General features: G+C 38.7%; 1 protein-coding gene across 1 annotated transcript in view; it reads right to left on the reverse strand.

Moving 5' to 3' along the window:
- The window catches only part of LOC137972466 (RNA exonuclease 1 homolog), a 41,096-nt gene that overhangs the window by 9,275 nt on the left and 18,610 nt on the right, over window positions 1-13,211 (reverse strand). The window contains exons 8-11 of the mRNA XM_068819216.1: window positions 12,392-12,459; window positions 9,175-9,279; window positions 5,523-5,638; window positions 4,421-4,559 (exon numbers count right to left, since the gene is read on the reverse strand). Coding sequence (XP_068675317.1) covers window positions 4,421-4,559; window positions 5,523-5,638; window positions 9,175-9,279; window positions 12,392-12,459 — 428 coding nt within the window. The remainder of the gene's footprint in view (window positions 1-4,420; window positions 4,560-5,522; window positions 5,639-9,174; window positions 9,280-12,391; window positions 12,460-13,211) is intronic.

Here is a 13,211-nt window from a genome sequence, read left to right on the forward strand (position 1 = left end):
TCAAACTAACAAGAAGTCACATCGCCTAATTTTACTTACCGAACGGGGAAAAAAAATGATGATAGTTTATTCAACAAATCCACGGGGTGACTCTTCTCTCTTAAATTACATTATTGACAGTTAAAGATAATTATCACATAGATAAACTTATAAATTGTAAAACTACAGTAAAAATTAACTAATCGCTTTGTACATTGCACTCTATTACATAAAAAGTCCTTTGAAAGTCTAATAGATTCTAGTAAATAGACCATTTTACAGTGCAGTGCTCAGTTACCTGGCCTTTCAATAAAGGCGCGGCTGGAGTTGACCTTGTTTTGATAGAAACGTCGCTGCTTTTCTTATGTTAATAGAAACTCCTTAGAATTACAACAACATGATTTACAGATGAAAAGCAACGAGGTTTGTATCAAAGCAAGGTCAACTCCAGCCTCGCTTTTATTCAAAGACCTGGTAACTGAGCACATTTTTGCGAGGTGGATGTCTCAGATCATAACCTTGGGTTTGTCGCTATTATAAAAGGCGAGGGTACTCTCCTGAGACCAGACACTTAGTTTAGGAATTGATTGAGAAATGGTGTTTCTGCAGTCATTCAGATCAGGCATGATTGTAGATTGTTGCGTGGTCCGCATAACTGAAAGCATTTGACATTCAAATTATCCTGAAGATCAGCAACACAGATATTAAGTAACAGCGGACCTACAATCGGCGTCAAAATTGTTGAGACACTCTTATCCTTTAGAGTCGATTTCAAGCTCGGCGGCGCAAATGGCCCCCTCCCCCGCGCCCCCGGGACAATGTTGTGTTTTTCTGTTTTCTACGAACCTTGTCGACAGCAGTACAACATTGATTAGGGTGGGGGAGGGAGGGGTATCCCGGAAACGTACTTTCTGGACAAGTTTTCTTTGCAAACAATGAATGTGTCGTTGCCAGTGTGCTCTGTTGGCAAGTGTCTCAACTAATTTTGTCGCCGATTGTCTTTTTCAGAAAACTTCCTTTATACCCTTTATACGGGCACCTATAGTCCAGTCTGTCCATCAATTTGACCACATGAGTGAAAGACTTTTTACAGGTCTAAAAAAATGCGGATAGTTTATTATTCTCGTTTTCGAGCGTGAAAAATGCGTTGTCCTGTGCGAAGCGAAGATTGTGACGTAAGGGCAAAGGACCTGTTCACTTTTGCCTTCTTTAATACGCTATTTGTCAGTAGCGTTAAAGTATGGATTTGTTAAAGGGTTATGCCTCTAACTCCAATTCATCAGAAGAAGCCGATTTTGTTGGTCGAAGTGGTGTCGCAGATGAATGCGAAACAGACATGGTGGCTGTTACAGCCGGGGAACACATTTACTTTCCACGCTCAAATTGCTATGTCGGTGCAAAAAGACTTTCCACCTTGTCGCAGATGCTTTGCAGAGCTGGTTTTGGTGGGAAATGAATGTTTTTGGGAGTAAAGAAACAATATTTTCTCATTTACCACGAGTAACCACGAGTAACCACAAGATTATTATAAAAAGATAATGTAATTATTCTACTTGTTAATTATGGTTACTCGTGGTTACTCGTGGCCACTCCTCCGCGGAGTTCCTAAAATCAGAGTACAGCACTGTTTGCTGCTCTTTTTTTGTCCCAGGAGTTATAAACTGTCTTTGCTATTTATATTTCGCTCTTTTTCATGGGTCATATCCCTTGTAACAAGTTGAAATGGAATTATGTATGGTGAATTTCAAAAGGGAATGCTAAACGTCACGCAATGTTCCGAAAGTATCACTTTATTTCAAGGTATGTCAAATCCAAAACACTGCACAAATCGTCTTGAAATTGTCATTATTTAGTACGATGTCCTTCCTCTCAATAATAAGCGTTTGTGGCATGAACTTAACTTCGCTGCGCGTTCGACATCCACATTTTGGCCGTTGTAAATGACGTTCTCGGTAGTGATTACTTGCGTTAAAATTTCTCTTTTTTTAGAATGCGGTACATCTAAGCCCGTGAGATATCACTTCCCCTGACAATATCATTCACTTTCCGCCCTTCGCAAATAGATGGCAAGCGTATACATGCCCTTATGGCAAGCGTATGCATGCCCTGATCTCGTTAGAAATGTTCTGTGTGAAAACCATGTTCGACACTGAAATGTCTGCAATCATACCAGTGACTGCTACATCACCGTAATAAAGAAAAAGGTGATTTAATATATGTTCTGATTCCGATATGACATGACAACGCATAAACGCCATTGAAATGTGTATATTTCATATATTAATGCAAAAAAACACTTATCAGAAGTCGTCATTACACTTCATACAAAGTTTTTTCATACAGACAATCGGCGTCAAAATTGTTGAGACACTCTTATCCTTTAGAGTCGATTTCAAGCTCGGCGGCGCAAATGGCCCCCTCCCCCGCGCCCCCGGGACAATGTTGTGTTTTTCTGTTTTCTACGAACCTTGTCGACAGCAGTACAACATTGATTAGGGTGGGGGAGGGAGGGGTATCCCGGAAACGTACTTTCTGGACAAGTTTTCTTTGCAAACAATGAATGTGTCGTTGCCAGTGTGCTCTGTTGGCAAGTGTCTCAACTAATTTTGTCGCCGATTGTAGAATGGAGCTTTGTGGTACTCCCAAAATTTACATTTTAAACGTCTGTTTATGATACGTAACATAATTAAGCGTCCATATCAGGACGTTTCTTGAGAAACCTAGTTTACTCATCTTGATGACAAGATTTCTGAAACAAATGCTTTAGAAAAATCGGCGAAAATCATCATAGTTACCCCCGAACACTTCATAGCTTTCACTATCTCATCTGGTATAGCTTGAAGTACAGTAGTGTGCGATTGGCCCTTTCGATATGCAAAAATGTTGCTGTAGTTCACAACATCGTTCTTATCAATGAAATCAGAAAGCTGGCGGAAAATCAGCCGTTCGTGAACCTTTGAAAGCACTGGTACTATTGATATGGTCGTAAATCTTTCTCAGATTTAATTTGGTTCCCTTTGGGAATCGCGCAGATGCACGCCAGCTTCCAGGCTGATGGAAAGTATATATTTTAAGTTCTTGATGCAGTTGTGATGATATCAGTAAGTGGACACCCCAGATAATCTGCAGACATTTTGATTCATGTTTTCGCGGATTCTATCAGATGGACCAGTGGTACATTCATGCAATAAGTTTAGTTTACTTATTTTCTCCAATCTCAATGTAAACAGCATTTCTGAGAGTTTCATTTATGTCTAGGGGCCAGGTCTCCTTGATGGTTCGCTCCCAAGGCAATCGGTCTTTCAACATCAAATAACCCTACCTTTTTGCCGGGCTTCATCTATGATGAAGAGTACATAGGCCATTTCAGAGAGAGGACTGAGGACTGGGACGAGTTTGGTTGTTTTCCGTTTGTTTAAAAAACTAAGACATTCAAATGAAAGATCAACCAAGTTTGAGAGTCTTTACCAAGAATAGATGTATTTAGAGAAGGAAAATGTGAAATAATATATCTTCAAATATCACCCAAAATAGAGAGTTTGTATGGAATGGGTAGACAGGCCACAAAATTATAAGGGTTTGTATGGGATTTTGCAACTTTTGCAAGTCTCCCATTTGGCCAATTTTCCGTAGAAAACTCTCAAACTTGGCTGGATAGCTTTTCATTTGGTAACATTTCAGTTGAAGAGTTTAGATTTTCAATCCAAGCAAGTTTGAGAAACTCGTCCCAGTCCTCTCACGTTTCTGAAATGGCCTATGGTACAGGAATAACTTGTTGTGCCATGTATTATTGTAACTATTCATAAGCAGCAATTAACTTTGTAAATTTCTCATATAATCATGTAGTATGCATTATACGATTGGTCAGTAGATGGAGGATAATAAGACCCGCTGGACTTCAAGGTGCACTCTCTTTGTTTTCGCAGGGCTTTACTCTGTGTTATGGTTCCCTGTTTTGCCAGTTTAATTTATGGCTTTTTATGCACATGAATTGAATAGGCCACTTCGGAAAATACCATAATATTCTTTGTTTGTCCCCCCAAATTTTGCAAAAGCATTGTTTCTTGGGACTTGTACAATGGTCCCAAGAGAAAACAAAGTCAATGCTTATGCAAAATCTTGGGCAAGAAACAAAGAGTATTATGGTATTTTCCAAAGTGGCCTATTGGAACAACAAAGTCGGTAACTTATAGTTTTGGTCATGAACTTGATTAATAAGTGACATTTTTTTTCTTCCAGAAGTTTGGTGTTTAAGTGACACTAAAAGCTCCTATCAACTTGTAGCTGGCATAGCTGGCGGGATTAATGAGTGCCAAAGCAACGCAAAGAATGGGGATTAGGGTTAGAATTTGAAAGAGTCCCACCCCATTCTCCACGCGGCTTCGCCACTCGTTTTTTGCCTCCCAGAAGGGGGCTAATATGAAAAAAAACAGTTGAATACCTTAGTGGCCTTGAGATCACTCTCCAAGCTGTGTCCAACCAATACAGTGTCCTTGTGAATCATACTTAACAGCACTGCTTGTACCTCCCGTATAGTTGTGGTCACGCCACGTAACGATTCTTCTGTTACTCCACTAAACCTAGGACATTAGGAGAAAAATGCTTCCAATTTAAACTTAACCTTGCATCTGACAGAATCCAAAAGAAAGCACTCAAAACAACTTCATCAATGAAGAGATTTCTTTGCTGGCAATGAGCCGGGCATACTCAGAAAAAAAAAAAACCAGAGTGCTCCTGAACAGAAATCAGGCCTTAGAGCTCCAGATTACTTGCCTGAATACTCTACCACTGAGGACAATGAGATAGAAGGTTCCACTTTTGTTCAGGAATACCTCGCATTTTTTTGAGTATGCATGAGCCATTGCATACCTCTTAGTTTGAGGTCCGTACTATAAGTTACACACCAAGTTTCTTCCATTGATATTTGGCTCAAGCCCAAAAACGGACTTTAAATCATCGGGAAAAAATGAGGAACTGTAACTTTCGTACAGACAGAGAATTTGAATTAAGTAAGATATTTATTACATCTCTAAGATAATAAGGCGTGCGGGAAAGGAAACTAATTGAAGTGGAAGGTTAAACCCTAACCGCAAACGATACATGTATGAATGCGTCAAAAATTTGAAGTACTAATAAATCTTCTCGGCTTTTTGAAATAGTTACTTGCAAGATTCAAAGAGTTTTACTAATTACCACGAAAAGCTGGCTAGAAAATGTTGCATCAAAATCTCAAATTTAGCAGGATGTAACTAAAGAGTGTATGGCCCATTCAATTAGCTAATTATAGCATGCATACTATCTGAGAGATACAATAATGATAATAACCTGGCCTAACATTCACAATCACCTTTAGAACATCAGCGTCAATGTGAAAGAGACTCCCAGATACAGTACAAAAAAGTCAGAGGGCTGGGGTCAAAGTTATGACCTGCTAATGTTGTGTCAGTCCAATGACAAAAAGATCTACCAGTTCTGTCTGATAATGATGAAATAATTATCATATTTAAAAAAAAACACCACTAACCCCAAGCTGTACAAATTACCTGGTATTGTAGTCGACAATGGTTCTCTCTGGCATAACAAAGGTGTCATACACCACTTCTAAATTCCAGTTTACCACAGATATTCGAGTTAGCTCAAGTCCTGCAGTGGTGTAACTCTATAGACAAAAAATAGTCTTTAGAAAAATATTTTTTTCTAAAAGTTGTTCTTGTTCGCATTGTTTTTAAAGAAACCCCAGGAAACTATACATGTACATGTATACCATTGGAAAGCTAATAACATGTAGTATTTGGAAATGCCTTCAAGTTTCACATTTTTTACTTCATAAAGCAAGCACAAGCATTCAAATGCGAAACTGACCTTGACTGCTCCACTGATTTAAAATCCTTGCATTGACACAGACATCCAAGCAAACTGCACTATATCACTCAGGAGATAAAAAGCTAACAAAGTGTGCGAAGCTTTTTCACAATTCTAAATACCGGTAGTTTTCCTGTGGCATCCAATTGCACTGCGTGTATGGCCAACTTTACAATGGATTTTCTCAAGAATTAATTAGAATATGGAAAAAGCCTCACACACCTTGTAAGCTTATTATCTCCTGAGTTATGTACATATAGTGCAGTTTGTTTGGATGTCTGTGTCCATTTTTCTGTGCATCTGTTTGGTAATAGCTCACAAAAGACATCAAAATGTAATAAGGACAATTACAATTAAATTACCACATTTTGACAAAAAGTAACTACCGGTATACCACAATTGCTAGTTGTAATCTCGCAATCTGATTGGCTACATGTAATTTCCCCTTTTTGATAAGAGTCTAGCCAACGCTGCAGGTGTCGACCTGTCATGCAATGTAATAGCCAATCAGGACCGCTCATTTTGGGAAATAAACCAATCATATTGCGAGAAAGTTATAGACAACACTTATTCCTTCTTTATGTCAAGATTGTGGTCACACTCTGAAATAAACACTTTCTTTGGTGTAAAAATTTTTTGTGGTAAAATTGAAAGTGGTTCAGCGTTGTCTGTACTCTTATCAACAACTATATTCGTCATCACAGTGATCAAAATTTGTTGTGGACTCACTCAGCAAACGTTTTGACGACTGTGATGACGAATATCGCTGTCAATAAGAATACAGAGAACGCTGAACCACTTTCGATTTCTTAACTAGACTAAAAGTGGCCCTTTCAGGAGGGAAAAGGGATAAGGGGGTATACAAAGGGATCAAAGTTCACAATTATAGGAAGACATTGAGGGAGCAATGCCATTGATGGAGGCATCATAACAAAAAACACGAATAAATTAGTAAAATGAAAAGCACTTATTGAGTCCACTAGCATTGAGAGTGCTGTGTTAACATTTTTAAAATACTGAAAAATAAACGTTTATTTTCCAAGTTCAAAATATCTATACCCCCCCCCCCCCCCCAAACGGATGGTGAATGAAAATTCCTAGGGGGGTGATAGGTCGAGATTTCCGAGGGTTGGTGGGGGTGCACAGGTGAAGAATCTTCCACGGTTGACCAGGGTTATACATGATGTAAAAAATTAGAAATACATGTAGACATCTTTTTGAGAGAGGACCCTTGAGATGATTGCCTTGAAAGTTTTTTCTTTGCCGCTAGTTTGCTAAAATTAATGTCTTACTTCTCAACGGACACAACAAAAATCAAGATGGCTGACCGTGCACATTAGTACCTAGACCCCAAGGTTCTCGTCACGACCAGAAGCAGTTATGTTCTATGCGGAAGTTGAGGTTGAGACCTGACTTAGATTTTATTTTAGTGTTTTATTTTCTTTGTTTTTTTTTTGTTTTTTTCTTGTTATTTTATTGTTGTTTCAAATGGGGGACAATCTGCTCTGACGAAAAGCCGCTTTTTATAAAAAGAGTGATTTATTTTATCAAATGGTCAAAGGTAAACATTGTGTATACATACATGACATACCGTAAGGATCGGTGTGCAATGCATTGTAGGGCGATTCGAATCTTTTCGTGCGACCGAACAAACCGTGCGAATAACTTTTACTTACATACAGGGTAAAACAAATTATTGCACGATGTATTTATTAGGATTATACATTTTTACGTTAACGTTGAGGCTTTTAGTACCTTCTGAAGTGAAATTATTTTAGCGAACCCCAGGTGAGTCGGTAAGCTTAGAGATCGATGCCGAGTTTTAATAAAGTCCTACTTTTCGTTTTGCAACTGCTACGACGGTTGAACTTTAGTACCCGTTCCTTAGCTTGTCGGTACATTGTGGATCATCTGATCATTGCGTTAACTTACGTTGCGAAAGAGAATATGTACTGTGTACAAAGAAATTATAAAGTACGTAAAACGTTACGTCTAAGTTATGCCTGATTTATTTAAGTGTACAATGTCGGGAATTCACAAAGGCTGTAAATTGAGATGTGCAAAAAAGTGGAAATTCCTGAGGGGTGGGGCGGGGGGCTACCAAAGACCCTCTGGAATGGAAATTTGGCAGTTTGATGAATTCTAGAAGCTTCTTTCCACCATCGTTGGCTTTCGAGTGATCGTTTGAATGTAAATGGCCACGCTAAAAGCAAGCAAAGGGAAAAAAGTTTTGAATCCTCCCATTCCAATCATGTGTGACGAGCACATCAATCCTAGCACACCTTGTGTAAACATTGGCGCTGATACTATTAATTTGCTCAGGAAAAAAGTTGGAAGTTAATAGAATGTCATTTTAGGTCGTTGAGAAATGCCTTGTCGAGCATATCTTCTGCTGATGCGAAAACTAGCTGAATCTTCCGAATGGATACATCTGGCAACCGCCAACGAGAAGTTGGCATGAACCTCATCCTTCAGCTTCTTTAATATGGTCACCGATGATACTTCTCAAATGCAGAACACATTTCGCAAACAAAACCGAAATATGAAGCTTTTGCCAAATCCCTTCGTAAGGACAGCCAAAATATCACCTCCATATATTAGTGGTTTTACGTCTTTATTCTCTTATTTAAGAACACCAGAAAAGCCAAGCTACCGCAAGGCAGTTTCCGCATTTTTTGAAAACAGATTGTTGGCTCTTTCCACTTTGCTTTGTCTTTACACTTTTATGAAAGGGAGCAGTATAAATTTGATGGACAGGCAGACACTTTAACAGCCACTCAAGAAAGATATCTTCTCAGTCCGTGGGCGAACAGAGGTTTAGAAAAACAATGTTGAGGGGTTGATTTCAAGCGGTTTCACTCGATCCTTCTCCTCGGCCTTCTGCACGACCCCATAAGCTGCATAGCTTTTATTATCATCGTGCTAAAATAAAGGCTGTCTGTCTGCCTCTCGTTTGACTCTGGTCCACGTTTTCCCGCAGCCATATTCAAAATGATAACTCGAAAGTCAACCCCGATGGAAAGAAGCGTCTGCTACGCAGGCTACCTGACTTCCTACATAAACCTCAAACAAGTTACAATTCCTCAATTCACTTTTACAAAGGGCTAATTAATGCTTAATACACCATTCAACCAACCAAACCAACTCCACAGTTTCGTTAGAAACTAACATTATTCATTCGTCATTTTCATTTACTACTTCACAGTAACTATACTTCTTCCTCATTTTCTACACTCAAAAGGACAGAATACAGTGAAAATATAAAATGTTCATGTGAACTTTTTTAATGTAGGATTGATCACTGTATTAAAGTAAACAAGATTGAGCAGTTACCATTTCACAATCCATGGCAAAAATCTTCTTTCGTTGATCTGCCAGTGGACTTACTATTGTTGTCATGAAGCCATCAGTGTCATACATTTTATCACTCACATGAACCTAGGACATAGAATAAACTTCATGAGATCTTCATCGGTTTGACAATCAATATCACACCAGTAAGAATGCCACAAAGGAAAAAACTGTCCATTCTTGCACCTTCATATATTTGCATATTCTGAAGTTTACATTCCAATCCACTATTTGCCATAAGGCATATCCAGCTATGTACTTGGCTGATTTCCATCAGCCAATCACATCAATCTGCAAACACGATTAGGGGCAATAACAGACAGGGGTCAAGTCGGTAGAAAGTTGGATCCAGAGTCTATATATTTATAAAAGGTAAGTATATAAGAAATAACTTTACAGTACATAGATCTAGCCAAGCCTAAAAGCGGAGCTCCTGTTTCTAACCCCAGAAAGCAACATATTGTATATGAAAATAATTATGCTTCTGCATAAAGTACAAAATTAATCATCGTCATTGTATACAGTTTACAGTGATGAAACACCTCTGAGCTGACAGCAGTAAACAAACGATAACCATGCAACAATTTTAATCAAAAACGAAAACTGAAGTTACATGCACAGTAACCTCCTTCACAACGTTTTCCGTTTGGCTGATAATCTTTGCACCCTCTCTCTTCAGTTTGGAACAACAAAAATCTTACTAAATTAAAAAGTCAAGCTAAAGAGTAGTAAATTCGCTTACTCGACTGCGATATCACAGTCAAACAAAGCAGCTCACGACTGGACATCCCTTTCACACAAAAAGCCTAGGTGATTCTTGAAATATGCCAGAATCTCTGTCAACATGGAATTGCAAACGTTTCAGGCCTTCCTTTTTTTTTAGGCAAGTTCTACAAAATATGTGAGGCAGTGAAGCATGCACTAAGAAGGAAACCATTTACCTAAAAGCCAATATTTGTAAATCAGTATTTTGTCTCTCACTCTACAGGTATTTCTCTCAGCTTTTTTTAATACGGTGATCTTTATTGAAATTTTCTCTTCTTGTCCTTCCTTGGCTTCCCTCAAGGTGTTCTTCACTTAAATTTCTCAAATTTCATTGACTCTTCTCTGGTGCTCTTTAATCGATATCCCGATGCTCTTCACTAGTATGATTTCCCACCAGAAAATCGCAGGTTGCCAAATGCAACGCTGCCACGCGATTTCCCGCCAAGGAAAATTGCCAGAACACTCCCGTCCCCAGAGGCTGTCCTACCTCCCCACCTCCACCCCAACAGTCTGTACGCGCAGGCAGACGGGCGTACACTAATGTCAAGACTAAAATTTCTCGCATGGATAGATTTCCCAAAAAGTCTTACCCATGGTGCTCTACTGGCATGCTTCGTGCACCTGAGCACCTGACTAATTAAGGTACAGTACATGTACTCTGTTAAACGCCAGACGATTTTACTTGCCAATTGGGACAACTTCAGGGAGGAATGTGTTAAATTGCCATCATTAATGAATGCAATTCAACTTTTAGTCCCTATTAATCCATTCCCTTATGAAGATGATCATGAATTCACATTGGTGGGATTGACTTAAAGTAACAAAGTTAAAAGAATAATTTAAAATCAAATTTAATTACTAAAAACATGAAAGTCTACAAAAGATTCAGCAAAATGAACCTTCGCCTTTACTAATATTCACTACACTATTTAACAATTATTCATTGAAATCTAGGTAAAGATTCTGCCACTATTCACCGAGACTGAAAAGAATAATTGTTTTAGTATATACTCACGAAGTGATCTCAACAACATTTGCGGAAGAAAACCATCCAAAGTTGATTTAATTGACGTCTCAATTCATGCGTGAAAAACGTGCAAGCGGCACAAAGCATGCGCAAGGTGTTTACAAAAGCTTCAAACATGGCAAATCTAAATAACCTTCCGGACAATCCTCGTCACAAACAGCAAAATGGTCATTTAACACCGTTTAGATCAGCAATCTAAATCGAAAGTCTGCTTGTTAAAACATTTTCACCGTTCGATCAAAGTTTTAGAGGTTCATTTGAAGTGGAAATTGAAAGTGCAGTTGGTAAAGGATCCACATTAAATGGCGGCTCTAACTGAGGTGACCGTTGGTTTGTTGTAAAATGACCCGTCTTATTTCCTTGCATAATATCCTAATAATAATAATAATAATAATAATCAATACGCCCAACATGGCCGCCGTTTACAGCGTACATCTTTCTATTGGACATCCATATTATGGTCAATTGACACCTGTCAAAATAAGGTATCCACTGACCAGTATCAGGTGACCATAACACGGGCTCAAGTTTAGACCTCATTGAGGTCAGGTGGAAAACAGTTTGGAAAATAATTTTTTCCTGGCGGTTTCAATCCAAAAGGATGATTCTGAATATTTGATTTGCGGTCGGAAGTTAATTTGGCACTCTCATTTTTATAGGAAAATGCATGACTGTAATGGTATTTGGCAACCTACTCAGTATGGCAGTACACTCTTCTTGTAAACTTCCTTTGTAAGGGGATATTTATTATTCGTCCACCTTTTCTTGTTTTAACTCATTTTAGATTGTTTTGCTTGGTTTACCTTATTTGATTGATTTTCGTCAAAGCTAAACAAAAAAAAAAGGAAAATAGTTTTATCCCATAAATTCATTGTTTCAACCTCGTCCCCAGGGTCTATCTTCTCTGCCTCCATTGTTGTTGAGAATTGTCATTTTCTCAACGACAATGGAGGTAGAGAAGAGAGGCCCTGAGAACGAGGTTGTCATTGTTTAAGTAAGGCCAGTACGAATAAATAACCCAGGAGCTCTGCTTTTAGGCTTGGCTAAATTATGGGTACTATTGACCATAACTGAAAGAAAAGCATTTTGAAATTGGTTCTAATCTTATACGGTAACCTCATTCCGCATCAGTGCTTATAATCAAAGAATTACACAGTGCGTTGTTAAGCTGGAGCTCTTTTCTTCTTACTAAAGGGTGAATTTTTTTTTTTATCTGAGGGGTTCTCTTTATAATGGCCTGGTAGTCCCATAAAAATTAAAAATCTGTCAACTAAGGTCCTTTTGAGCTAGTGTGTAAATGAATGTTAACACTGAAAAACCTAAAGGACTTAGATGTGGGCGTGGTGAGATCAAGCCTTAGAAAAACTGATCTCTTTTAGTTCCTTGACAATGTAAAAAGGGTCACACCTTGCCCACACAGCAGCCAGGGCTCCCTGCATCGCCTTGACAGCATGAATAACTCGTGATCTGTTCTCCTGCGAAGAAGATTTTACACAAAAGAGTCATTATGTCTTTCCTTCTTCACAAAATTATATATTAGATTGTTTTTAGTCATGTGGCCAACTATAATTAACCGCTACATTGATACACTACTTCACAGAGAAAGATGGTTTTAGGAGTGGTCTTTGGCTGTGAGACCAGAAGTGCCCCTAATAAAGGGGTTTTCTAACAAGAACACCATCCGAGTTTCAAATAATTGGGAGAATTGTCATATCATCAAGTAAAGTACGATCGTCCGGGTGAGTGTAGTCCTGAGAAGGACTGTTTGAGATGACATTCACTGACGTTTCAACAACCTGAGCGGAAGTCATCTTCAGAGTCAAGTAGAGTAGTCTCTTGACTCTGAAGATGACTTCCGCTCAGGTTGTCGAAACGTCAGTCCATGTCATCTCAAAACAGGCCTTCTCAGGACTACACTCACCCGAACGATCGTACTTTAGTTAATGATAATTGGGAGAAGTTAGGAAACGTTTTCCATGTGAAACAGATGGATATACATGTACGAGATAATTAGAGAAGACCTATTTTAGAGCACAGCCATGTCCAAGGAAACACTTTGCCTCCCGAAAAGTGGCAAAAACGTACACTAAATCTGATCAAGATTGATCTAGCTCGATGAGAAGTGGGATTCTGTCAAAAAGCTTTGGGATGACCTACATTGTAGAAGTTGCAGTGAAGGGAAACAAGAGAGCTAGGGATCGAAAGCTCAAACATGAACATGAATGGT

Source organism: Montipora foliosa, chromosome 10 (assembly GCF_036669935.1).
Source record: "Montipora foliosa isolate CH-2021 chromosome 10, ASM3666993v2, whole genome shotgun sequence".
Taxonomy (NCBI): domain Eukaryota; kingdom Metazoa; phylum Cnidaria; class Anthozoa; order Scleractinia; family Acroporidae; genus Montipora; species Montipora foliosa.